The sequence below is a fragment of the Limulus polyphemus genome, unplaced genomic scaffold (assembly GCF_000517525.1).
Source record: "Limulus polyphemus unplaced genomic scaffold, Limulus_polyphemus-2.1.2 Scaffold478, whole genome shotgun sequence".
In the NCBI taxonomy this organism is placed as follows: Eukaryota; Metazoa; Arthropoda; class Merostomata; order Xiphosura; family Limulidae; genus Limulus; species Limulus polyphemus.
Genome location: NW_013666088.1, coordinates 407,998 through 435,972, shown reverse-complemented (window position 1 = coordinate 435,972; position 27,975 = coordinate 407,998). Strand labels below are relative to the sequence as shown.

Genomic DNA, 27,975 nt, shown 5'->3' with positions numbered 1-27,975 from the left:
AGGATAGGGAATGAAATATTTTTTTTTAGATTTTATACATACAGTTAGATAACCAAAAAATCATAAATTACTATATCAATACCATAGAATTTCACTATAATTTATCAAGCTTAGTAACTAAGCTGTATATCAGTCTAAAGAAATATGAAATTTCGAGTAGACTAAAGACAACCAACCTCCTTGAAATGTTAGTTTGAAAGAAAGAGATAGCATCCTAGGACTTTAAAATGGGTAAGAAGGCCACTAGGGGGGCATTCTAAGCTGTTGATTGGTTATTCATGTCATACATAGAAGTAAGTGTATATAAGGGAACATTTCCAAAATTGGAAAAAGGTGAGTGGGGTGCCACTGTGTTTGATTCATTACATGAGTAATATCTTGCCAAACAGAAAAGATGAGAGGTTCTTTTTTATATTCTAGCTTGTCAATATCGGTAATTTGAGTTCTTAATTCATACGAAACTGTATACTTTGTATTTTGACATCTAATTTGAACTAGTGCCGCATTTAACATACCACGTGACACACAATAATTGATGTTTAATTGTGTTTTTATAATATTTACTTCAAATTTACTGTATGCTAAACCATCCTATGATTGATAGTTGTGTTCATATAAAATCATAAACTTTAATCCCAATAATAAGTGTACATAACTTATGTTAACCTATACTTGCTGCTAATTTCACTAGTCTGTTATATTTAGTATTTTCCTGATTATAATCAAGTTATGAAGTACAACATAGAGATACTCTGGGGGTACATAGACATTTTCAAACAGCTTTTTGTATTAAGTTAATAAACTTTATTACCTTAAAAAATTACAAATAAAATATTTTAAAAAGCACACATTGTTTAGTCATAAGCTTACATAAAGTATCAGTTAATTATTGAATATATCTTTCATTGCTAGAAAATAAATTATTTTTCAAAATACATTTAAGAATGTGCAAACTTTGACCAACAATACTGATGTACAGCTCTGGAGTCCGGGATTTGATTTCTTAGGGTGGAGATGGCAGATGATCCAAAGTTGCTTTGCTCTAACAAAACAACTTACTTTACCTAACAAAATGCTGTTCCTATCAATGATAATCATTGAGGTTTTTAAATGACTTATAAAAACAAAACAAAAAGGAGGCCACTTTGGGATAAGCTGCCTTTGATTTGTTTTTCTTCTGTTGGTTCTTTGAGTGTGGGATGTTTTAGGCTTTTCCCAGTTGCTTTTGAGCCTGCAATTTAATTGATAGATAAAAGGTCTGGGAGCGAATTTTTAGTTTTTTCTCCATACATGGATATTATGGTTCGTGCTGGAAGGTTTACTTCTTAATTACATGAAGGGACAGTTAGGCCTTATCTGATACGTTTTTGGAGTTTCATGATTTTACCTACTACCACCAGGTGGAGGCATTTTTATAACTCTCAAATAATACCTCTGCTCCTTACATTTTGGGGTTCTAAGGTGGAGTTTGTAGTAGTTCACCTATAAAGGTCTATGTCCCCTGATGGGACAGGGTAAGCCTATGGACCTACAACTCAACTTCATCATTTTGTTTCCTTTCACTTCACTTTGTTAGAAGACTCTTAGAATCACCAGCTTCAAATAGGATGAGCTAGATCCATTGTTAGCATACACATTGGTTCAATTTTCAGCTTCTACATTCCTCTTAGTTGTTGTTGAAGTCTCGAATTTCATCGGCTCATCAAGGGGAGTTATAGTTCCACCCCTGTTCATTAGTACTGACCCCCGACATCAGCTTCTATGTACATTGGTACTCAGAATAGCTTTTGTCTTGATCCAAGGTTTCCACTGTTTAGTTGGATCGCCAGCAGCATCAGTGATTATTGTATACCTCCAGGGGCTGTGGGGTCTTGGTGCCAAGAATTTGTGGACGTGTGGTAAGCTTAACCATAGGTCCAGAAGTTCTGCATATCCTTGGGTCATAATTGGTCATTCAGTTCATATCTTCCCCACTATTATCCATCCAACCTGTTGGGTTTCTGTCACCTGCAATTCCTTGGGATTGAGAACTTGGTTTTAGGGTTATCTGAGTGTGGCTGGTCTGGTGGAAGTAAGAGAGTTGGGCTAATTCTTCAGAATTTTTATTCCTCTTAGTTGTTGGGCCTATGAAGACAGGAGATTGGTGTCCAGTCATCGATCTTCTTTGTCAGTATAAATGTCTAGATTCTCCAAGGATCACAAGTTACTCATTCCTCAATCTGTGATGATTTTTTTACTTGGATGATAGATGTCCAACTTGGTCTTTAAGCAACTAGGGACCATACACATCTATTTTTTGGTTTTTCCAGTTGCCTTATTTTGGATCATTCTTCGATCTCGAGGGGTTGTTAAGTCGGGACACTACTACAATTTGGGTTCCTCTACTGTCACCTCATTCAGAGTTCCATTCTATTCAAGAATGCCTGGCTTCAGGGATGGGATACATATATCAATAGTCATGAATTCCAGAGTCTATGCATGGATGACGAGGATTTCCTACACAATTTTTTGTCCTTCTTGCTCTTCAACAGGCAAGGCCTCATGGTTTGAGTTTCTTAAGGAGTAAATTGTCATCCTTACTCTGACTATTTCGTGATGGTGTCTTGTGTTTCTCATTAAGGAGGCATGTGGTCTGGGGCTTCTTACTTTCAAATTGTGGACCTTCTATATCAGAACTAGTTTTATTTTATCATCCTTTTAGCTAGCCATGTTCCATGGGTGATGCATGTGGTAGCAGGTCCATTGTTTCAATCCAAATAGATTCTCCCGACAGAGTAGATGTTGCATTGCAAGGTTCAGTTAGATTGCCTTTCATTTTGCAACTTTAATTAGTGAGTTGGCCTCTCATTGGATCACCCAACTACTGGCAATTTAGTCTCCAGTACCTCATCTTTGGGCTTTGGCAGTAAATACTTTCCATCTGGACAGGATGAAATTACCTCTCTCAACCTTCTCTCCACTTCATATGTTATCCAAGGTACGAATATGATTTGTTCCAACTCTTTGTCAAATCCTGTTGATTGCACCAGATTGGCTGCTACACCTGGATTTCTGCTTTTGTGGTCCATTCTGGTGTGTCCAACTCTTCCACTTCATTTTTATACTCTCTCTGTGGAGGCAGCCATGATTGGAAATGGCATAGAGATTATGCTGTCTTTCACATGGCATTGTGGTTTAATTTCTAAGGTTGCCATGTATCTGTCTCAGTTTCTGCTTATCAGCAATGTTCTATTGAGAGGAGGTTGAATCATTTTCAATCTGTGATATCAACCATAACTTGTATTTTGACTTGGTTCTTTGACAGATGTATTTGCTTCTTCCCAATCGCCATTATTTATAGCAGCCTTATCAATTACCATTCAATTATTGCAACTACAAATTTTTTGAGTTTCCAGTACTCTCCAGATTCCTCTCATTGTTTTGGGTAGTTGGTCTCAAATGATCATTCCAGTTACCTACTGGGTAGATTAAGGTTATTGGTTCTTTCACTACACCTGTTTGTGACCTGACTTATATCCCATGTATCCCCTTTACCTGTGGGTTTATTTTTTGTGGCTGCAGACCTATGGACATCACTGGTCAAAGTGATTTGTGCTATTTGTCCACAGACCACTTTCTCATACTCTACATCCTCAGACCAGTTCTCCTTACCCAACACTGTCAGATGGGAAAGGGTTTCAATCCTGTTCTCCGATTCATTTGATCACTTTTTCTTTATCTATGTTAATCAAATTTCCATCTTGGTCATGTTCAGAGAGGGTCTTGAAGGGTTTTTTCTTGCACTTATACCTTTGGAGATACTAGACAACCCTTTATTCTGGGCTCTCTTTGAAGGTGAGGTATCTTCTCTGAGTCACATCCAATCAGATTTCTCTTGTCTATGTCCTTAGCAGCCCAGTCAAATTGCCCGCTGCAGGTCATTTTGCGGACTGGTATGTGGACCTCCCCCAACACCTTTATCTCACATTATTTGCCTGATCTGGCAGTCTCTTCATCTGAAGGTTTTTGCTTACCTCCTGTAGCTATCCTCATTATTTCTGCTAGATTATCCAGAGGGGTGAGTATTTTTTATTTCTACCTTTCAGGTTCCCTTACTGTCATGATATAAAACTGTTTAGTGTAGGTAGTATTAATTAATTTTGTGAGTTAATATTTCATGATTGTTTAGTTTTTTTTATAATAAGAGAGTTAAAAGCTGATGATTATTGGAAGTTGTGTTTATAATTCATTAATTTTGATGCTATTGAACGTTGCATGAAATTTATTGACATTGAGGATATAAAGATTTCTAGAAGGTGACCAGACAATTAATTGATAAATACATAAATAGTGTGAGACAAGCAGGAACAGCAAACAGAGCAGACGAGAATATAAAGTCACAGGAAGTAGAAGTTTGACCAAGGAAAGTTAAATGTAAAGTTATCTACCTTAGGAGTGAAAGGCCTAATGATTAATATGTTAGAGGAAAGCTAACAGTTTTACAAGAGATAAGAAGTATAGTTTATTTCATTAAAGCGAGTCCTAAAGTAGTTGAACTGGCCTGAGTGCACTTTAACAAAAGGAACTGACAATATCTGAAGTATGAGGACCAGATGATTATTGGAAGAGCAGTATACGACTGTAGTAACTCATTGTAAGTGAATTATACACGGAATACTAGTGCGATAGAAATAGAGTAAGGTAATTCGGCTTGTCAACCGAAATACTATAGCAATTGAATAAGCCTAAGTGGACTTTTGACAAGAAGAAAACTATGTATTGTATTCAAGATACAAATATGATATGCATACTGTAAAAAAAAATTGTACATACATTTAACTTGTTTGGAATATATTATTTTAAAACAAGCAGAGTGCATTGTATTCATTTATTTTTGAATTTATCGGTAACAAGTCAGACACATACTGTAGAAGAATCCTTAGCCCAACACCCATATTATTCAACCTACTTACTAAATACTGCTACTATATATAATATTAAGAATGATAAGCCTTTTTGACACTTACCTTGTTTTCACAGGATCCCACTCAGTGGTAAGTATTGCTCAGACAAGAGTTGCTTTTATCAAACCATTTCTGCACTAGCAACCACTATTTCACTATAATTACTACCGGTAGCAATAGGCTCTGTAAAAATGGACCACCACGCATGGACTGTCATGAGTAAAGCTAAAAGTCACCCTGCCCAAGCCTTCAGTTCATTGGGCTGAATAAATTGGGGTTGGTTTGCTTTTAAAAATTTAGGGAACTTGGTTCACTGTTCCTCAGGACTCCCCAACATGCATTACTCCCCCCCCCCCCCATATTTTACTTGTGGAACTAGGGAGTCCTTACCACACCTGTTTTCCAGTCACTGGGGTGGTGGACAAAGGACTCTCCTGCAGAGTGTTAGAGAAGAGGATGAAGTTGGGGCTCTCCTACCTGGGTTCCTCAATGTTTTCCCAGATGTTGGTAGGGGCGGCACCAACCTACTCATAGTACTGGTTCAGATTTGATGCTCAGCTATCCAATTGAGGTGTGCATGGCTCTTTATTGATCAGTATATTGTTCATGGAAGGAGGTCTACTATCTCCTCGTAATTCTGGGCACGGAATGGTCCCATTCTTGGTCCTTGGTTGAGCACAGTTGTTCCACATCCTCCCCTAATTCCTGGGGCAAGTAGAAGGCTCCTAGCCCACTCGATTGGGGAGTGAGGATGAATGTTCATAATTCCAGACCGGATGAGTTCTGTTCCATTGGTTGAGTAAGGCATACACGATCCCCTCATTCCGAGCCCAAGGTGTTGCCTTTTGGGCTTCTTCAGGTGGAGGAGAAGGTTTGTTCACTTCGGAGTTGCTTACTTTCTCATCATGATTCCAGTAGTTCAGAATGCATCACTCTGTGGCTACAGGTTGGGATCCAATCAAAATTATATCTATATATAATGTTGCAGTCTAATTGCCCTAGCCACCAACGTGGGAGATAGGGACCAAGACCCCTTGATTCCAACCCCTAGTAGTGGAACCTCGACTATCTGGTTGGGGCTGGCCTATAGTGATGATCACTGATGTACAGTTCCATCCTTGATACAGGAACTAAGTTCAGGGTTAAGAGCATACCTGTTCTGAATGTAGTGTGGTTCCCCCACTCTGATACTGCTCTTATCTTAGTACACCCATGATCTATGCAGATGCTTTCTGTATGGATTATGTCCTCACCGGCCCATCCACCTTCTCACTGTAAGATTCTAGCTATAAGTGGCAGTGGAGGTATGTATGTTTGGAAGCTAATGTTTTCCTAAATTGAAAATGTATTTTAAATAATACTTACCTTTGCTGACACTCTTCCACTCTTCCTCCCCACTAAGAGCATGTATTAGAGACTGGGATGATGTCAGTCTCGAAAAAGTGATAAAATTATCTGAATGAGGTGCTTATATACAGTCAGGATAGAGAGCGAATTGACATAGGTGGAGAGTATCACAAGACATGTATCACCAAGGGCACTTAATTGGGGTATAAAAGACTGGAGCAAGCGATAAAATTTCAGATTAATGTTTATATGGGCAAAGAAGAAACCCTGACAGTCAACTATTAGCTCTAAGTGTCAGCGGAGATAAGTATTATTGGAAATACATTTTCAATTTAGGAAAATATTAACATTAAAAAAAATTTCATGAAGTATTTTACAATTAATAATCTATTTTATGTTTCAAAAATGTTTTTGATAAGTACATCATATTGCAATCCTTTTTTTTTTTATTCTATTTTACAATGAACATCAGTGTTGGTCAAATATCATGTGATCTTGCACATGTTTTAATAAACAGTTTTATTTCCAACAATGAATGATATATTTAGTTGATGCGTAATACAGGTATATGGCTGAAACTAGTTATGTTCTTTAAAATATTTTTTGTGAGATTCTTTTAGGGTAATAGTTATTAAAACTTTATATGAAAAGTTGTTTGAAAATATCATGGAGTAATATGCTAATTTTCATCAACAAATATTCACTAGTATTAATAGAGTACATCATTCTTTTGGAATGTATTAGAGAGAAACCTACTGAATCTTATGAGTTGCTTTTTCAGCTTGTCACAGGGTTTGTAAAACATCACATGTATGATACATTTTCATGTACTTCAGTTTGAGATTAACAAAGTAACTTATTCCTAATTTAAACTTCAAAGTCAATTTTATGTGTTAATTCTAACTCTTATTTTTGTAACATTAACTCAAAAATATTTTAATCAATTTTCTGTTATTTTCCAACATTTATTTAATGTAAAATTATAGAAGTATTTAGATTTTCATTTCTGCACAGATCCAAAGAGTTTTCCTTGCAAACAACAGATTTGTCAGTTTTTTTTAGAATTTTTCTACCAATCCCAAAGAATAACAGGTTTTTAGCAAAAAAAATAATCTTCCCTTGAGAGTATATTATCCATTTCCTGGGTTTCAAGTTTTCTTTTTCTTGCCATCTTCTTATGATAGCACATCAAATGATTAGATATTTACTGATGAAACATATCTTAATAAAAAAAGCTATAAAAATATTTTAACATGATTGGATAGAGCAAGAATTAAACTTTCCACATCGTTCTAAAATAAATATAATGGTTTGAGCAGTAGTTTATGGATTCTTGGGAAAGTTTACAATTGTAATGGAAGTATTTGTGTGTTAAATTGGGTTTGAAAGCTACAGAAATTTTCTTAGACGAGAATACAGGTAAGCTTTAATTAGATTTAATTAGTACATTAGGTAACTGCAAAATAGTCTAATTATTTAAATCCTGATTTATTGAATATTATTTTTATGGTTATTGTATTCGAACAATATAGCTGAATAAATTGGTTAACTAGCTACTTAATGATTTTAAAATTCAGTTGTGATATGTTCTAAATAAAAAACATGATTACCATTATCAATGATACTGATAGCAAACCATGTTTTCATTATCTGATTATCAGTTTATTTGATTTACACAGATCACTGGGGATTACTGTATATTTAAAAAATAAAAATTGGCAGTGCATGGTTATCTTGACAGTAGTGATTCACCTAATAGAAAATTTTCAGACTATCTCTAAAAAATAAAAATTGGAACAAAGAGGTTTTGCCTTTTTCTTTTTTCAGTCAACTCAGATTATATGAGAATAATCAGTGTTTTTAGCCATCTCCTGTAAGAATAATCAGTCGAACGTAATCAATTGATGAGCCTCATGAATAATTGATTAACAAATTCTAGTAATTGCCTACCTCTACTGGTCATAACTTTTTAAATACTTTCCGAAATTATAGCAACATTGCATTGATAGATCAAAATGGAAAGTACACAATTCTGACACTCAAATTTGAATTACACAATTATGTTAAACATGCGACACTGAATTTCAAATAATAAAATGTTAATAATGATGATGAAATGTTGTATTAGTTGTAATATATCAAGTGATAGTCACCTCCAGGACTACCATGGAACCCCTAGCATTTAAACAAATGCTGTAGTAACCAAATCATCAATGCTAAAGCTAATTTCAGAGGATTCTTCACGTAAGAGGGTCATTACAATATATCAACGTGAATTTCAATTTTTTCTTAATTACTTGCCAAAACAAGAATCTAGTCTGAAGAAGTGCTTGTGTGTTTTTTTGGATTCTATTAAAGAAGATACTTTACAACTCTTCTACAACTACAGTTATAAATAATTAAAAATATTATGTCATTTGCCATTAAATGCAGATATGGACTAATTTAATATGAGTATAAACATGTCATGATTCAAATGTATATGTGAATCATGAAGCACTCCTCATTTAAAGCTTTTGTTTTTTAAGGAAAGTTACGGTATGCCAACAACTCCAATTATAAGAATGACACAATGATCAGGAAAGAGGTAAGTTGTTTTAAGAAGAATATCATTTTCTTTGTTCTTTCAAAACAAATCGTGTGTGAAATTGACATTAGATTATTAAATAGCTCTACAGAAACCAACAATGTCTTTATTCCTGTGGTGTTTTGAGTCCATTTTATTTCACTATATAGTAACCTAAATTAATTTAGGTATGTAAATAATGTTATGACATTCTGTTTAATTCATTATACAGTAGTATGCAGTGGACCAACTGTTTAATGCTTGTGTATGTATATATACAGGTGTGTGAGTTAAATATTGAATAATGAATGTGACGATATGTCATAACATTATTCATATATCGAAATTAATTTAGGTTATTATATGGTGGAGTAAAATGGACTCAAATCCCCATAGATATATACACTTCACCATTATAAGAAGTTTGATGGTATTTGTTTGGTATGCTGACCCAAGCTGTGCTGACGGGCCTTGAATAGGTGAAACTGCAGTCCACAGCAGAGGGTACAACCAATCAAGGAATCCATTAGGCCTCTATGTCACAGAATCTCTTTTCAATTTCACCACTGGTCAAAAAGAAATCTTTAACAGACATATATATACAATGTTCTTATTTGTTGTAAATACAAAATCTGAATATTTACTTTCATTTTCAAAGCATGATATTCCACAGTGAACTGCAAATGTTGTATAGTTATTTATATATTGTACTGTTGCTGTGCTTGTTTTTCTGAAATGTGTCAGTATGCTTTACTTGTTTTTACTATTTTAATTCCAAGTAACATAAATGGTATGAGAGAACAGTTTTAAATAGTTGATAAAAGGTGTTGATGCATGTAGTTTTGTGGCATAAGATCATAAGATTTTCAATATTTCAAACTTTTCAGCTGTAAGTTTGTTTTTTAATATAATTTTCTGTGGTTATTATTCAGTAATTTTCTACTTTCTGAAAAATACCACTTGTCACTAGTGATTAATGAACCTTTAAATTATAAAATTAAACATTTTTTCCACAATACGTATTTCAATACAGGCTTATGTCCACAAGTGTGTCATGGAAGAACTGAAGCGAATAATTGAAGACTCTGAGATTATGCAAGAAGATGATGCTTTGTGGCCTCAGCCTGACAGAGTTGGAAGGCAGGTAATACATGTTCATGTACACCAGTATTATTAGAATAATTGATGAATTACATTTAATGAGTTTATAATATTTAAACTAGAAAATGACATTTAGCAGTTAGTGTTTATGTCCAAGAATGCCATATCTCACACTGGTTATGTACCTATAAAACTTGTAATAAAAATGAATATAATATTACAACATATTGCTAATTTTAAACAAGAATAAAATCCATTTTGACCAACATTACAAGATTCTTTGTGTTCTAAGCTATTGATAGGCTAAAGTTCGATGAACTATTATTCAAATAAATCTGTCTGACCCTTTAATACACTTGAGGAGGAAATGAGATATGACTATCAAGGTTTAAAGAAAAATTTAGAAATATTAGTCATTCTCAGGTTTTACTTTCTACTTCTGAAAATTCAATATGTGTTTAAACATGGCTGTATGCTCACAGCAAGTAATTGAAGACTGAATTTATGCAAGATGATGATGATGCTCTGTGGTCTCAGCCTGATATAGTTGGAAGGCAAGTAATAATTTGAAAGTCCCGTGATGAAACTGGACAGTAACAAATCATGCAAATATTAGTGTACATGCTGGTTTTGTTAAAGCTGGAGTTTTGACAACATTCATGTGATCACACTATGAATGTAGGTTAAATCAAATCTCATAGAAATGTCATTCTCACATCAGTTCTGTTTCACAATTCCCATCTCAAAATAAATTTTTATTACAAAATTATTTAAAAAATTAAAACATATTTTATAGGAAATTATTATTTTTGCTGTTCAGTGAAAAATTATGGATTCTGAAATATATATAACAACTATGGGCCTTATTTTACGTTTTTTGTCCAAGAAAATTTCAGGTGGATTTAATTTCTTTGCCTTTTATAGGGTAACTCTGTCAAATCAACTCTGAATGAACCTAAAAAAATTCAGTTAGTGTTTCGTTTCCTACAAGTTTCATTTCATGTCATTTTTTTTACAGTAACTTTAGTCTAAGAAGTCTACTCAAGGTCAAAAATATGATAAAAAATGCAGTGCTATTTATTTGTCATAGCTATAGAAATCAGTCTTGTCATGCATTCTCCAATGGAAATACAAAATAACAATTACAATGACACTTCAGTGAATGTTGTCAGAACTCTACCTTTAGCACAGTCTATATATGCAAGTTTGTAATGGTTCAGTTCTGATGATTTTTAAATTATCTCTGAAGCTTTAATGAGGAGTTAAGGATAAAGGAAGTTATTTTTATTTATGTAAAACCTTACCTCAACAAAACATTAAATGTCAAGGAACTTTTCAGTACAAAGAATAAAAAAATAAGGCTGTTTTATCCTGAAATATATACTTTTGATTAAAATATATGCTTTTGATTATTATAAAAGTGAATGTAACTGGTACATCATAGTTGACTGAAATTCAAATAAATAATAAAAAAATACTTGAGTATTTACACAATGTCATAATTAACACAGCGGGAAATATAGGATTAAAACTGCTTTAAGTTAAACACTAGCTCACACACACACACACACACATATGAAATCAAAAATATGACAAACTGTTATGAAAATATTGTGTGTGTGTATGTAACATGCCACTTGCATGCTTATGCTGGTTGAGTTAATTAACACTTTTTATGTGGCATATGAAGAAGTTCATAATATTATTCAATGATTTAACTACATTCTTGGAGTCTATAAATTACCAGAGCTTTTTGACAGACTGTCACAAAATGTGTAATCCCAGTCAAACAGGTACTAGCCAAACAGCTTTGGTAACCTAATATTTCTAACTTGTAAATGTATATACAGTATTCAAAATAATGATGGAAACAAAAGACATAGTGGGTATATAGTGCAAATTGCACTTGATAGAAAAATACCTTTTGTGTAAAAATGAATTAGTGCCTAATGTGATTGGGTGTCAGGCAAACAATCTGAAAGTGGCAAACCAACACAAGGCCTACGTAAGTACAGGCAGTGAAAGGATTGTAGAATTTGAAACTTGTAGTTAACAAGATGGCTCCTGGGAAAGAAATTACACTTGACAATTGTATAGAAATTAAAGTTTTTTCTAAAAAAGGCTACTCCAATTGACAGAATCATAGCATGGCTTCATGTTTCACTCAGTGCTGTATGCAAAGACTGTGATGGTAGTTCATGGAACTGGTACTATTGTCAATAGAAGTGGTCGAGGAAGGAAACCCAAACTATTCAGAAGTGCTGTAAAGTTCCCTAGAGTAAATGGATGATAGGTTGCGATCCAGTAGAGATCTTGACCTTGCTGCAGGTACATGTATTAATGTTTCTTCAAGAACAATATGATACACATTCAACCAAAATGGTCTTAGTGGGCATGTAGCCACTTGGAAACCTTTGCTAACAGAGGGAACAAAACAAAAAGACTGAAATGAACAACAAAAATGAAACAGTGAGATGACCAATCCTTGACTGCAGATACAGACAAGTTTTGATCCATCATGGCATTCTCTCTGGAATGTATCTCATTGGGCAGGGACATGACAGCGACCCCAAGAGTACAGACAATGTAATGAAAAACTACATGGAACGTAAGAGGATGACGAAACACTTGCAAAGATATTGTGGCCTTCACAAAATCTCAATATGAACATCACCGAGGCCATATGGGGTTACGTGGATGCTGAGGTGAAGACGGTATGATCCTCATCCTACCCCCGCATGGATGCCATTTCCCAGTGGCATAGGTTTTGGATGTAGTTGACATACAAAGTACAGTCCATCACACCATGGCCACTCTACACTTAAGGGCACATCCATTTTTTTCACCCACTTTTATATTTTGTGGGATTGAGTTACATATATATTTACATGGTTAGGATCATTATCCTGCCACACTTCTCTCCTACTTGGATGTGTTTCTTTCTACTACACATTTCATGGATGAGTGAAGAGTATACCTGGTTCAGAAGTGGTATGGTTCCCCTCATCAGATTTTCTGATCTGACTCTTATTTCCGGTGATATCCTTTGAGAGGTGCTTCTGTCATCTCCTCACACTGGTCCCACCACCTAATTAATGTGGGATTTTAACTAATTTTGTGAGAAGAGGGAAGTACTGTATTGGAAGTTATAATTTTCCTATACTGAAAATGTATTTCCAATAAGTACTTCGCTCTACTCACACTTCCCACCCTTCCTCCCCACTTTCCTCTGGTGCTTACGTCTTCTGCCAAGCTTCGAAGTGATAGTTTGGTAGAGGTGTATAGAGGGAGTCACATGAGTATATCATGCTCCTATTGCTGGTGAAGTGATGCATGATGATTTCCTTGAAAGACATGTTGGAATCATTTGATTCCACTAAGGGGGGGGGGGAGCAGAAGACTTGTGGCATACGTAAAGAAATAATTTGCATATAGAGGGCATCACTGGAAGAGAATAGCTAATCTTGTGAGTAAAGGGAAGTACTTATCAGAAATACATTTTCAGTATAGGAACATTATAACTTCTACATTTCTTTATTGATAAATTTTCTAGAAGCATGAAAGCATGATGTTAAGCTCTATATATAGCAAAAAGCTCACATTCCAAATATTAATGTTCTGAACAATGAATTCATTTGTCTATGCATATTCTTTGTCATAATGCTTTGTGCTTGTGTTTGTATGTATTTGCCTAGTTTGTCCTGTTTCCATATTTATTTCAAATACTGTGTATTTGTATACATGTGTAGTAAATTGTCATCTTAATTCCTTTGTTTTATTCAGCAAGTAAACTACTAATATTTAAAATAAAAAGTAACATTTTATTTGTAAACCTTCCAAAGATAACTGTAGAAACACACATTGATGTATCACTGCTCCTAATTTTTTATAAATACTTTATTAAAGAGTTTTCTCATTAGGAATTAGAAATTGTTATGGGAGATGAACATGTCTCTTTTACCACTTCAAAGATTGGTTCTCTAGTTGATGTCAACCAAAGCAAGTAAGAATATTTCTTATTATATTAATAAATAAACCCACTATGTTGGAGTGTATTTCTTTCTTTATAATACCTTGTAAAGATAATGGTTTGTTTTTATGATTATTGTATCATTATGAAGATGAAAAATGTAACTTTTATGTAAATGAGGGCATGAGTTTAAATAGTGCAAAATATTTTCTAATGGTTGTGTTTTCTGTACTTCCGTCTGTGAAATGTTCATGATTCCTTCAATATATTTAAATAGGTTACTGCTAATTTTAAACTAATTTTTATTGATTTAACAATACAAAAGATATAGAAATAAGCACGTTTTTAAGTGCTATTTGTGCCAAATAGCATACATGTAATGGCAATTTCTACACCTATTTAGAAAATACATAATTTATATTATTTTAACTCTTAAAAATTAGTCAATAATCCTGCTAAATATATAGGGATAAGCATTCCAGATCTAGGTTAGGTAATGAGTATAATTATTACAAACAAATATTTTCCTGATGTATAAGTATTAATAACAATGTATTAGTAATAAGAGCCATAAATGTGCATTTTAATTTGTTTGAAAATATTTTTGTGAGCACATGAAGGATAAAATAATTTTTTGAGGTTTGTAAGTTATACAAAAATGATTTGACCAGGTTTGTTCATTAGGACTAGAGTAGGATGATTTGGTATTTGCTAATCAATTAATGAACAGTCCTAATAATTAGTTAACTTAAACTAATTGATTAGTACAAACCATGGTACATACAAGCAAAATAAAAAAAGTTAGTAGAAGATGCTGGAATAATCAAAAATAGTAATACCCAGAAATATTAATTTCAGTTAATTTATTATTTTCATGACAATTGATATTATTGGAGTTTTGCTTGATTAATTGTTGGAATAATTGAAACACTAATTTTGATTAACTGATTTAATTGTAATTTTAATTAATCAGTGTGCTACTTACTGATGGAATTGCTGCTTGTAGGTTATCGATTATAATGCCAAGCTCTAAGTAGAGCAGAGAAAAGCATTGTGTTGGTTGGGAATAGAGAAGAAAACACAGAAACACAATTAACAGCAAAGTGACCAAAGAGTTGTATATTTTCTTTAGTTCAACCATATGCCTTATGGTCTTGAAATTATTTTAACACATGTATATCTGTTTTGTTTTTCAAGTAGAAAACCACATTTCACCAAAAATTGATATGAAATGTTCATGAAGAGGTTACAAATTCATAAAAATAGTAGTAAATTAAAATGAGTCAACACTCTAAGCTTGTTATTTATTAGTGGTTTCAGAAGAGTCAAGGAACAACAGTTTTGTAACTGAGTGATACACATTCTTGGAGTCATACTATTATAGCTGGAATGGCTAATAAATTACACTTTCATAATTAGTTTAAAATATATGTTTATTCAGGCATACTAATGTATTTTTTTTTCAAAATTTTCGGGCAGTTTCTCATATACTTAATCATATCCATGTTGACTGGATGCCTTACAGTTGTAAACATGTGCTACTCTTTTTACACAGGTAAAGGTTACATACTGCATCCTTTGTTCTTAAATGTATACCTAGCATATATGCATATCAGTATGGACTTGTAAGAAGGTAGACTATTCAAACAGGTACAGTGCTACTCATTTATGTGGATGCTGTTGGGCCCATGTCAAGTTTGTCAACATAACAGGTTGTTGACATTGCCATTTTAAGATGGCAGCAAGTCACATGGCAAAAATACATTTATCTTCCAGTGTTCCCCATTCTAATGCCCTAAAGTTAAGCATTGTTTAACTGGCTATACTTTTAATACACTGAGGATTTTATAAAATAACCAATACGTATTTATGTACTGTTCTTCATAAAAAAAATTACATTATCATAACTGGTCACATATTCTCATCAACATAATATGCTGAGCAATAACAGGCAGACTTTCTGACTAATTATTTCAAGCGATATGAACTCTCATTCAGAAATGCAAGATTTTATAATGTAGTTGACAAAGATGGGATGTTGACTTGGGTGATCAACTTAAGTGGGTAGCACTGTAGTACAGAAACACTTACAATTGATGGTTTAGAATTTTATGTAAACAAGTGGTTGAAGTATGTAACCTGAGGACTGGTATGAAACCTTTGTAAGGTTATGGATTGATAGTACAATTGGAGTATTTCCATAGTTCTCTCTCACTCTCTCTCCCCCTCTTTTTTTTTCTGTTGCTGTTGATTTGCCTTTCTTTAATCCCAGCAGCAAGAGAATAGTCAAACAGATTAGAAATTGGATAGCAGTTCAGTAACATTTCAGACATTTATGTGAATAGAAGTAATATTTGTTTTTCATTTATATTCACTTGCTTTCCTTTACTGTCCATGTTCAAATTATTCTTAGCAATCATGTCCCTGCATTTTTGTGGAAACTTGGTTTTTCTGTCAGACATTCATTCACCTGAATAAACAATATATTATACATTGGTTTGAGCTATACAGGATTAACAAGCTGAACATGTCAGCTGTAATAGTAGCTGTAGGTTTACATATATCTGAAGGAAAATTGTTTATACATTGAATCATTTTGGAGTTCTTTAAAAAGGAGTACTGGTGTTGCAAGTGTTCATACCTCTGCAATTGAAAGAAAAAACTGTAAAATTAGATCTTCTGCTCAGATTTCAGAAAAATTTAACAAATTAAAAACTTAATTATACTTTGTATCCCTTTTTGGTATACTGGTAAGATTCAGGGCTTATGATGCTAAAACTTGGGTATTGATCATTGAGGTGGTGGTGTTGGGGCTAGGATCTGACAGTCCAAAGTTTGTGTCCTATTTTATTAGAGTAGCCCAAGAGTTGAGAGTGGGCAATGTTGACTAACTATCTTCTGTCTAGTCTGTCAGTTCATATTTATGGATGGCTGTTGCAGGTATCCCATATGTAACTTTTCATGAATATCCAAACCAAAGCAAACCATGAGGTATACACAGCACTGATAACCATTTGTGCTTAACAGCAAACAAGCATAACTTCTAATGGAAAAATATATGTTGAAAAAAAAATCCTCACTTATTTTAATTAATTGTTTTCCAAACCCTGTTTCTGCATTTCTTATTCATTTGATATAAATTTTGAGTCAGTTTTAATAAACGTTTATTTCAATTTTTTCATGTCATTTATGTATAATTATCTGGTTACTGTCACTGTCCTATATTAATAGTACCGATCTCTGTTAAAACTATCATTTTTCAAAACTGGGAAAATACTTTGCATTAGCTAATATTAGCCTGCTTTTATACATTAATCTTATTCTGGTGACAACCAAAGCATGATGATTTAAACTTCACACTGTATTTAGTTAATGATTGAGTAATAAATGTATTTGTTATGGTGCTTTTGTAAATAAATTGATGATATTTATTGTGGCTCTCATGAGTATATTTGAAAAAAGATTATATAGTATTATCTCCAAAATAACTTGGTTCTTCCTTTGTATATTACAAGCTAGAATTTGTTTTATACTGTAGTTTTATTGTGATATATATATATATATGTATATATATATGTGATGTTATTTTCTGAAATTTTTTCTTATTTTTTTCCATTTCAGAGACACTGAAGGTTTACGTTGTTTTTACTACCTTGTTCAGGACCTGAAATGTCTTGTATTTTCATTGATTGGACTTCACTTTAAAATTAAGCCTATCTAAGCTTGAAGTTTTTCATGTACACAACCATTTATTTTATATTAAACATTTAGCTTCTTTATCCTGAATCCTTATTACAGTACTGTTTTTTTTTTCACACCTTATACAACACAATGAGTGAGTCAGTCAGTATTAAAAGTTGAACAAAAAAATCATCTACACCTCAAGAACTGTACTGTTGTTTAGTATGAGCCAATATGCATTCATTGAAGAAACAAACAATTATATAGCTTTAGTTATTTGAGGGATCCTGCAAGTATGCATTGTTTCTAATGTCATGTTCAGAATCCTAAATGTATGGTATTCTATTTTTCATATTGAATAACTTGCACATCTCTAAGTACAAATACATATTTACATTCTTAATCCATAGGAATTTCACTATACACTTCAAATCATGAAATAGATCCATTCATAGACTTTCTTGTCATTCTTCAGCATCTTGGTTTGAATGAATATATAATATTAGTACTACAACAATTTTCAATAGACTAATGGCATCCAGGCTTGTATAATTTAGTTAGGTCCCTTCTCTGTGGTTTTTCATCACATTTTTGTATTGACAACTTAACTACACCACTGATAGACTCTTGAACATATGGTTTCTCTGATATGTATTATATTACTGAATTTGTTGTTATACTTTAAGTTAGCTTCCAGAATATCAGTTCGTCAGATTATTTATTGATCCTGACATGTTTGCTATTTCTTATAGTGCAAGCTATTCATGACAGTACGTTTTTTGTTTTCATTTATCTTGTATATCTTACAATAGTAAAGTCATAATTTGAGAACTACTGTAGCTTCCTTACTCTTTGGCTTTTAATCTTAAAAATTTATCATTCACAACAACATCTTTTGGTCATAGAAATAACTAGACTCTTAATACTGAAATTAATAATATTTTGATGATTTAGATATTTGTTCTGTTTAATCATTTACCTGATACAATACAGCTTATATAACAATGTCCCCCAACTTTAATGTTATTAGTTTTCATTGTCAACCATTCATAATAAATGTGGATTAATATGTTAATATCTTAGACACTGGTTAATTAAAGTAATGTTCTTGTAATTATTGTAACTCATTCAGTAAAGAATATTAATAAATGTTTTTCTTGCATGAATCTTAAAAAATATTGAAAAGGTAGTACAATGTCTTAATACTGTTTCACAATATCAACATAGGATGTGATGATTATCCAAACATATTCTGTCCTTTCCCAAATTGTCAACTTGTATATTGTATGATACATTAAAGTTCTGTCAAATATTTTTCTTATTATATGTTTGAAGGTATATTTAGATTTGATTTGGCACAGTGGTTAGCATGCTGGACTGTGGAGCTGAGTAGCCCAAGGTTTGTGTTGGTATTATTGACTAGCTCTTGTCTATCACTTCAAAATTATGGACGGTTAGTGCAGGTAGCCCTTGTTTTGCTTTGTGTGAAACCCAACAAACAAACAAACTTGTAACAGCTTCATTTTCAACTGAAGAGGAGTCATTAATCTTGAAAATATACTTGCAATTAGAAAGCCAGTAAATAAATCTGTCAAGCATATTACAAAAGACTAAATTGTAATGGAAACTTGCAATATGTTCCATATAGTCAAATTGTTTTATTTGTTTGTAAGCTATATGATAGTAGCTTTGTTTTAACTATGTTAAAAAAAATTAACAAGATAAAGATCAATTTACTGGTTACAATTTTGTCTAATTTTAACTGTTTTGTAAAAAGTCTAAAAGACCTAGCAGTTTAGAAGGTGCCCCCTAGTGGCACAACAGTATGTCTGTGGACTTATGTTGCTAGAAAATGGGTTTAGATATCTATGGTGGGCAGAACACAGATAGCACTTTGTGCTTATAACAAACAACAAAGTTTATAAGGTATATCACCCATTTAGGTAACGAATAAATAATTATGTAAAGCACAAATACAAATTATACCAATCAAACTCCATCTAAAGCCATATAATTCTGTGTCTGGTGATATTTCTTACTGGTGTTCAGAATTATTGTGCCTAACTTGTAGGTGTCAGTCTTATACAATTTTAGCTTAATATATTTTTATTACACATACTAAAATTAGCTGTAAACTTAGGCAAAATTAATCAATAATTTGCAGTGAGAGCTTTGTCTTGTACTCTTATGATTAATAGACTGTATGATGAATCCTACAGAAGAAAAAGTACTATATTCATAAATTTATAAAAGGAATCCCATGTGACATCGTTTCAGATCTGAGACCCAGCTACCCATTCAACAGGCTATTTCCCTAACTATCAGATACAAGAAGTGTGTTATAGGATTTAATATAAAAGTAAAAACTGGGAAAATCCATGGCACAACATAAATCTTGACTTTATTAGTATAAATCACCAAGAAATCACTTCAAAGACCATAAAATAATCAAGGGCAGTATATTCCTAAATGACTCTTCAGACCTACAAACATGTTCTCACCACCTATTGGCAATGTTTGACTTCTTCTCATTCATCATAGTTGTTGGCTTTTTATTCACCACTAGTTGTTAATTATGTTCTAGCACAGCCACAGTTTTATATTTAGGTTGGCTAAGTTTGACAAGAAGAGTGAGACATTCTTTATTACTGTTTCCTTTATGTATTATATCAAATATCTTGTTTATATCTGAAAAGGGTGCTAATCATAATTGCATATTAGAGTAAGAACAGTGTATTAAGTTAAACCTATCATTATTCTCCTATCATCACATTGTATTCCTGGATTTCTTTCCACTTCCAGAATTTGATTTTTATTTTCTTTAGTGTGACCTTCAATCTTTGTATTAGTAAATCATATTCTTTGGATTACTGATCGGTTGATAATGTTAATTGGAGGAATCACTTTCTGTTTGAGATATTCTTGGCTAACCCATCTTTCATTCCTCACAACATTTTCTCTTTGTATCATTCTTACATTTGTAAAATGGTAGTCGCTTGTGTAATCGGGGCCGGATTAGCCTGAATGGGGGGGCCCTATGCACGGTATAGAAGTGGAGCTCCTAAACTCAATGGAGTGTGGATGTATATATACATAGTTTTTTTGTTTTTTTCTTGTTGCCAAGGAGAGAGGTTGGTGAATCTAAATGTACATCTTTGAACTGGAATATATTGTGAAAGAAACAGAATGGGTAGAAATTCAATTTTGTATTTTACTTAACAATGATCCAGAAATCATAGCATTATACTTCAACTGTTGAGCCATTCAAATTACATAAACATAAATATACATTGTATATTTTAACATACTAATACATAAATATGAATATAATAATCTGACTAAGTTGAGAAATACATAGGCCTATCATTATCATAGGCCTATCTCAACTCTGTGTCTATATGTCAAAATTAATCTTAAGGACATGTTAACCAAACATAAAACACATTTCAAGATATATAATACATGAAATGCATGTCTACTGAAATAAATGTGTGGAAATATTCTTATTACACATAGAAAGTTTTACAGACTTAGAAGTCCCTTTTTCTTCGTTTCCCTGCTACAAATGTCCTAACAAGGTCATTAAAGTCTAGCTTTTTTGAGCGTCTCACATTTAATGCACATCAGTGCAAGGGTGCCTTACTTATCTTAGCCCATTGTTGATTGGAGATAGTTTTTGACCTTACTCAATGTTGAAAATGATCTTTCTCCTTCACAATTGTTGACTGGAATAGTTAAGTATATTTGAACTGCTTTTGCCACATTTGAGAATGTTGCAAGCAGTAAACTATTGGGTTTTAGTAAATCACTCATATGCTGTATTGATTTATCATCCCCTAACAGCTCCATGAATTGGCAGAATTCTTCCACTAAAACAGGTTCCAGGTCTTTGGAATAAGCTTGTACAAGGTCTAAGATCTGACTCTGCAATCGGTCTGAAGTCATGGAGGTAAATTCTGTGAGAAAACTAAATAGTTCCTGTAATTTAGAATAGGCTTCAAGCCTTTTGTTCAATTCTGTAACAAGACTGTCACACACACACAATAGAAAGTTCCAATTCTGAATTGATCTTTAGGAGACAATTGTGCTGCAGTTGTTGGACTTTCATCAAAAAAAGGAATCTTTGACAAAAATGGCTGCTGTTTGTTCAAAATCATCAAACTTGTCTCAGTTTTTGTACAAATGTTAAGAGGGACTTGTACAAATTGATTACAGTGAGAAGGTCAGCTGTGGGACTTTGCAAAGCTATGTTAGTTGCATTGAATTGTTCTAATATAGTGCTTCATATAACTGTCATCAGAGCAGTTTCAAAAGACTTTATTTGTTTGATCAGGCCTCCCTCCTCAGCCCTTATAGTCATTGTCTGGGTTCTATTTTTGCTAATTTTAAGGAGAGAATTCATGATTTTGCAATAATGGTTTCTAACAGCTTTAACTGCATCAGCCCTGACACTCCAACGAGTGTTTGACAAAGACTTGACTACTAGATCTCCTTTCTCTATAGCCTGAACTAAACAGTCCCATCTGTGTGTGTGGAGGATGAAAATAATGTGTACAGGTTTTGCAGGAAATTAAAGAAAGTTATTGCATCAAGACAACTCTGCTGATGAGGCCCCCAACAAGATTTAGTGAATGACCAGTACATGGCACAAAATGGACAAGTTCATTTAATTCTTTGATTCTGGCCTGCAAACCTGAATATGCACCAGCCATATTAGAGGCATTGTCATAACTTTGCCCACGAAGGTTACTAATGTCAAGGCTCAGAACTTCAGTTGTGATGTCTTTCACTAAATTGGCTAAATTTTCTGCTTTATGTGAATGGACCTCAACAAAATTGATAAATCTCTCAATTGGTCTTGGTCAATTCTATGCTCATCTGATGCTCTGGCATGCCAAATTCTAATGCAGTTTTTGTGCTGAGAACTGTTCTCATGGGTCCTAACCCTGCTATGGGAATTTTTCCAATCACTGAAACCATTTATGAATGCTTCATTCTTTTGACAAAACACTTTGCAAGGAGCACAGTGCACACACACCCAGTACACAGAGAATAGACTAGCCATTCCCTATTTACTTTCTCACTATTTATCATAGTTCTTTCAAACAAAGACTTGGTAAGGTAGCGTTTGTGTCAGATATGCTCTCTTTCAGATCTTGAAAAGTCCTGTGTATAAATGTTTTGCTCAATCAGCTTGTTTACAATTTCTTCTTGGAAATGCCTATCCACTTTCCATAAGGCAGGAGCTGACTATAGGATATCATCCGAGAGTAGGATAGAACTGTCTGATGTTGATGATCCAGGTTAACAATCTTCGGATTGAATGGGTGCAGAAACATCAACATTCATCTGGGTAACTGGTTCCTCTGAAAAAAAAAGTGTGGCTTATGAATAACTATACATGTATGACAGTAATTTTACGATAAATTTATCAATGGTCAGTCAAAATTTTTTTCTCACTGAAAATGTTTTACATTTAGGCTTTATGAAAAAAATATATATATAAAAAAAAAACTTACTATCATTGGCAATTTCAGTATTCTCTTTTGAAGGCCCTGCTTTTCCATGAAATACAGTTAATTTTGGAACTGATTTCAATGATTCTTGGGCTCTTTTTTGTTTGCAGCATTTTTCAGCACCACTGAGATAAACTCTATGCCTCTGCTTTTCTGATATGGCATTGATAAGTTGCGATGCTTATCTCATGTGTTCTGCAAGGTCTGCCTGTGTTGCTGCACAGACTCCCCTCCACTGCACTCTTTACAATGGTGAAGCTAGAGTCCTCCAGAGCTCTGAGTGCTTGTGCAGAACAAACTCACACCAAAATAAAAAATAATGACATATACACTGTATATGTTTACTAAATTACATTTCCAAAATAACCAAAGCCTTGTGATAAAAAAATTAAAATTAGGGATATCATTTTAACCAAAAACTCTCCAATATAGTCCTTAATTTTCATATAGGGTAATATATATGCTTGTATATTTGCTATACATGGGTTTGTTTATTGCATCTTTCTTTATCATTAGGGACCCCTTTCCCATGATTTGCACAGCATATACCTGATCAATTCCTTCAGGTCCACAAATTTTTCATACTTCAATATATTTTTTCAACATGTTATCCTATATAATCATGTATGTGATGGTGGGGGCCTCCTATATATAGGATTAAACATACCTTCAGTTCATAAACTTTCATTACAAATGTATGATTTTTTATTTTTATCATTCTATATGTATTATTCACATTACTTATCTATTTATTATTTGTTTATTTAACTTTTTTCTTGGCTGCTTGGGGGCCTCCTTCCAGGTGGGGGCCATAGGCATGTGCTTACCTTGCTTAATGGGTAATCTGGTCATGTATGTAATTTATGTTTCATTGGGCTCTTTGAAATTTACTTTTTTTAAGGTATACATTTAACAGTTCTCTACAACAAGCATTATTTATTGTTTGGTCTTTTGGATTAGGGTGTCCACAGGTTGTTTTCTCCTGTCTTTTATGCTGATCATTTTGAATATAATATCCTTGATCATTTTATGTTTATTGGAGAATATGCATGGAGTTTGATTGTTTTCCTAATACATTGAATTTTTATATTACTATGGCTTCTGCTTCTACTCAACCCAATTCCATACTACTTATATCTAATGACAAGGGTCATAACTTTGTGAATGATTGCTGGGTCCGGGATCCTAACTAATGTTTATGCATCCTAGGATATATTTAAGTCATTAAATATTCCATTGGTTCTAGTAATTATATCTGTTCATATAATCAGTTTGTGAGAGATTTGTCCGATATAATATTAAAATTATTATAAGTGTATATCACAGCTGAATGGCTTCATGTGTGAAGCTACATTCAAAAAGCTGATGCAAGGCCATCGCCAACCATATAGATATTTAATTGTAGATATTTCTATGAGTTGAATGGCATAGAAATAAGAGTCATCCTTTTTTAGGTCCAAAATACGTGAGAGTGAAATTTAATTGTCATTATTTGACTGTTGTTCAATTTTGTCTCGTATTTTGTTGAACTCCCTTTTTGTACCTCTGGAAGATTTATTATTTCACATGAGTTGACAGAATTCTAAAACCTTAACTGTTTGTAGGCTTTATGCTGATTAAATGATGTATTGGAATATTGTTTTTATTGGTTGGATGTCCCTGAGTTGTGTGCTTATTGACTAAAATATTAAGCTTGTTCAAAAGAAATTATATTGGGTATGAAATGAAATAATATTCTGCAGATAAAAAGAAAAGTGTTTTTTTGGAAAGTGAAGTTAAGCACTATTACTGTCAGTAGACTGATAGTTTAAGTGACCCTGAGTATTGTGTTTCAACTTTGGAGTGAAGTTTACTTTACATTTTGTTTGTAAATAGCACAACAATGACATGTCTGACTGCAGAAAATCAAAAGCACATATTTTGAAGTTTTTACTCGCCATTGAGATAGTTAAACCATTAAAGTTTTAAGTGCAAGTATTGTTAAATTGAGTATATGACATATGTTAAATGTTTCATAAAACATTCTTTAAAATTATGTCCTTTAAGTCATGTAACTGTGAAGGAGAGAAATCAAGAAAAACATAAGAACAAAGACTACCATTAAACTCAGTAGCATACCCTGTCTGTTTTCAAGCAAAGTCATCAAACACCAAAAGCCTGCATCAAATTGACATTAATGGATTTATAGATATAATTATGAATTATGCCTGATTAGAAGAGAGAAAGCTTGATTGTGTGTTTTGTTGTGCTATTTATGTAAGCAAACCTTGTCACTTAATATTAAAGGTTCAGATACTGAGTAGAAAATCACCTAATTAAGGAAGCTCTTCATGTTTTCATGGAAACTTATGATTGGAATGGTTTTCTTAATGAAGGATTAATAAATTTATGGTTATAATTACACAACCATTCTTTTATTCATTCACCAGCACTTCAAGTTATATTCTAGATTAATTTCAAAGCAATATTATTGAGCTAAGACTTCTTCTAAAAACAAATCTTACTCACTCTAAAAGCTGTACCATTTATTATAATAAAATATTTTTTGTTGTGAGGTATTGTAACCAATATGAAGGTCATTTGGAAATGTTGATGAATGAGCAACCATACCTCCAGTGTTATGGTACATGCAACTCTTGCAGCTGATTATTCATAGGTGATGTAGAGAATTAGAAAATATTCTCATCATATATATATATATTCTTGAGCTTTAGAAACAAACAAGTGGCAACAGTGATTTGTTAAGCCATAATTACTTCAGCATTTCATTCCATCAACATGTAGTAAAACTTTTGTAAATCATTGAGTCAATTAAGTCTCAAAAGGCTTTTAAACCTGCATGAAGGCTCTGCAGTCAGCTGCTGGTTGCTGTCACAAGGAGATATGCGCTGATATCCCCAATGAATTTGTATTCTGTATGTTGATCTTAAATTTCATTCGATGCATTCAGCTTGTGACACATATCAGTTAAAATGATGGAAACACAGTTATTCTGTGTGATGCCAAGCAAAAATTTTGCACCTTACTTATACAGAAAGTAGTCAACTCACTAAAGCTGAGGAGAAACAGATGAAGAAAAGCATCCAAGAGTGTTAAATGCAAATTATCACCCCAGTTTACTATGCAGTGCCATAGTTGATCCACATTACCAAGAGAAAGATCAAATTGGTAAGGAATTTGGTTTAGCACTGGTCAATTTCAAAAATCATAATAATCACTAGTATGATGTTACACAATTGACTAATTTTAAACTAAGAAATAGCCCAACTGGCTGCAAAATCATATGGGATACCATCCCTACTAAATATATCATCTAAGGATTTATTTTAGTTAACAGAGCAGAAAGGCATGTTACTTCCTTAGATTTTAATTACTACACTTGACACCCTTCAATTTTTCTCTTGCACAACATTGTGTACCGAATAAACATAGGCCATTTGGAACTGTGAAATAGTTCCCAGAAGAAGCCCTTTACCATATTTGTTTGCTATATACAATTCATAAAATTTTAAAGGGACAAAAAGGAGCTTATTAACCCATCAAGGATGTTCCTTCCAGCTCCCAACTATAACCACCCCTTATTACTCATGTATTCATACAATATTTTATTGAACTCAGTTAAATTTTCTGCCTCCACCACTCTTGAAGGCAGCTCATTCCAAAAGCCAACCACCCTGTTTGAAAAGTATCACTGTCTAAACTGCAGGTGATTCCTATGCTGCCAAAATTTGAATTTCTGACCCCTTGTACTATTGTTTTCATTGCTAAACACAAAAAAGTTTGGATCTGTATTATCAGTACCCTTAATAATCTTAAACACCTGAAACAAATCCGCTCTGACTCTTCTCTCCAGAGAAAACAAGTTTAGAGATTTTAGTCTCTCCTCATGGGACCATCCTTTTCTGAACCTTCTCCAACAATTAAATGATCTTTTTAAGGAAGGAAGCCCAAAACTCTACACAGTACTCTAAATGAGGCCTTACAAGTGATCTATACAGTGAAACAATAATATCCCTTGTCTTGTATTCAATATTTCTATAGATGCTACCTAAAATCTTATTAGACCTATTGCTAGCTACAATACACTGCTTAGATGACTTAAGTGATTTTTCAATCATAACACCAAAATCTTTTTCTTCAACCACAGTATTTAATGTATACCCATTTAAATTGTAACATTTTCAGTTGTGAAAATCTACATGCATGTGCCATGTGTTAGCCCAATGCATCAAATGATCTAAATCTCCCTGTAAGTCTGCAACATCTTTGATACAGTTAGCCACCCTCAAAATCTTAATGTCATCTGCAAACTTCAAAATTTTGTTAGTCATTCCAGAGTCAATATCATTAATATAAATCACAAACAGCAGAGGATCCAGCACGAGCCCTGAGGCACACCACTTGTAACTGTGATCCAGTCAGATCTAACTCCATTTATTACTACTCTCTGCTTTCTACTCTCCAGCCAATTTTCTATCAAATTTAATAACATTTCCCCCACACCACAGATTTAATTTTTGTAACAAGCCTTTTGTAAGGCACCTTATCAAACGATTTCTGAAAATCAAGGTAAACCAAATCCACAGTATTTCCTTCATCAAGTCTTGCAGTAACATCTTCAAAGAATGTCAGAAAATTTTTGAAACAATGCTGTCCCTTGGTGAATCCATGCTGTCTCTTTGACATTATATCACACTGCTTTAAGTGAATCTGCAATGCATCTTTAATCACAGTCTCCAAAACCTTTCCAACTACTGATGTAAGACTGATTGGCCTATAATTGTGTTTCGTCATCGAGTCACGTGACTAGTATCACGCCACTCCTTCTCTCGAACCTTCGTGAATTATCGG

The 27,975-nt window shown here is 33.3% G+C and overlaps 1 protein-coding gene across 1 annotated transcript in view; it reads left to right on the top strand.

Moving 5' to 3' along the window:
• The window catches only part of LOC106458513 (protein mago nashi homolog), a 24,607-nt gene extending 6,894 nt beyond the window's left edge, over nucleotides 1-17,713 (top strand). The window contains exons 2-5 of the mRNA XM_013918033.2: nucleotides 8,819-8,877; nucleotides 9,890-10,000; nucleotides 13,878-13,960; nucleotides 17,549-17,713. Coding sequence (XP_013773487.1) covers nucleotides 8,819-8,877; nucleotides 9,890-10,000; nucleotides 13,878-13,960; nucleotides 17,549-17,648 — 353 coding nt within the window. The 3' untranslated portion in view covers nucleotides 17,649-17,713. The remainder of the gene's footprint in view (nucleotides 1-8,818; nucleotides 8,878-9,889; nucleotides 10,001-13,877; nucleotides 13,961-17,548) is intronic.
• Nucleotides 17,714-27,975: the final 10,262 nt, after the last annotated feature.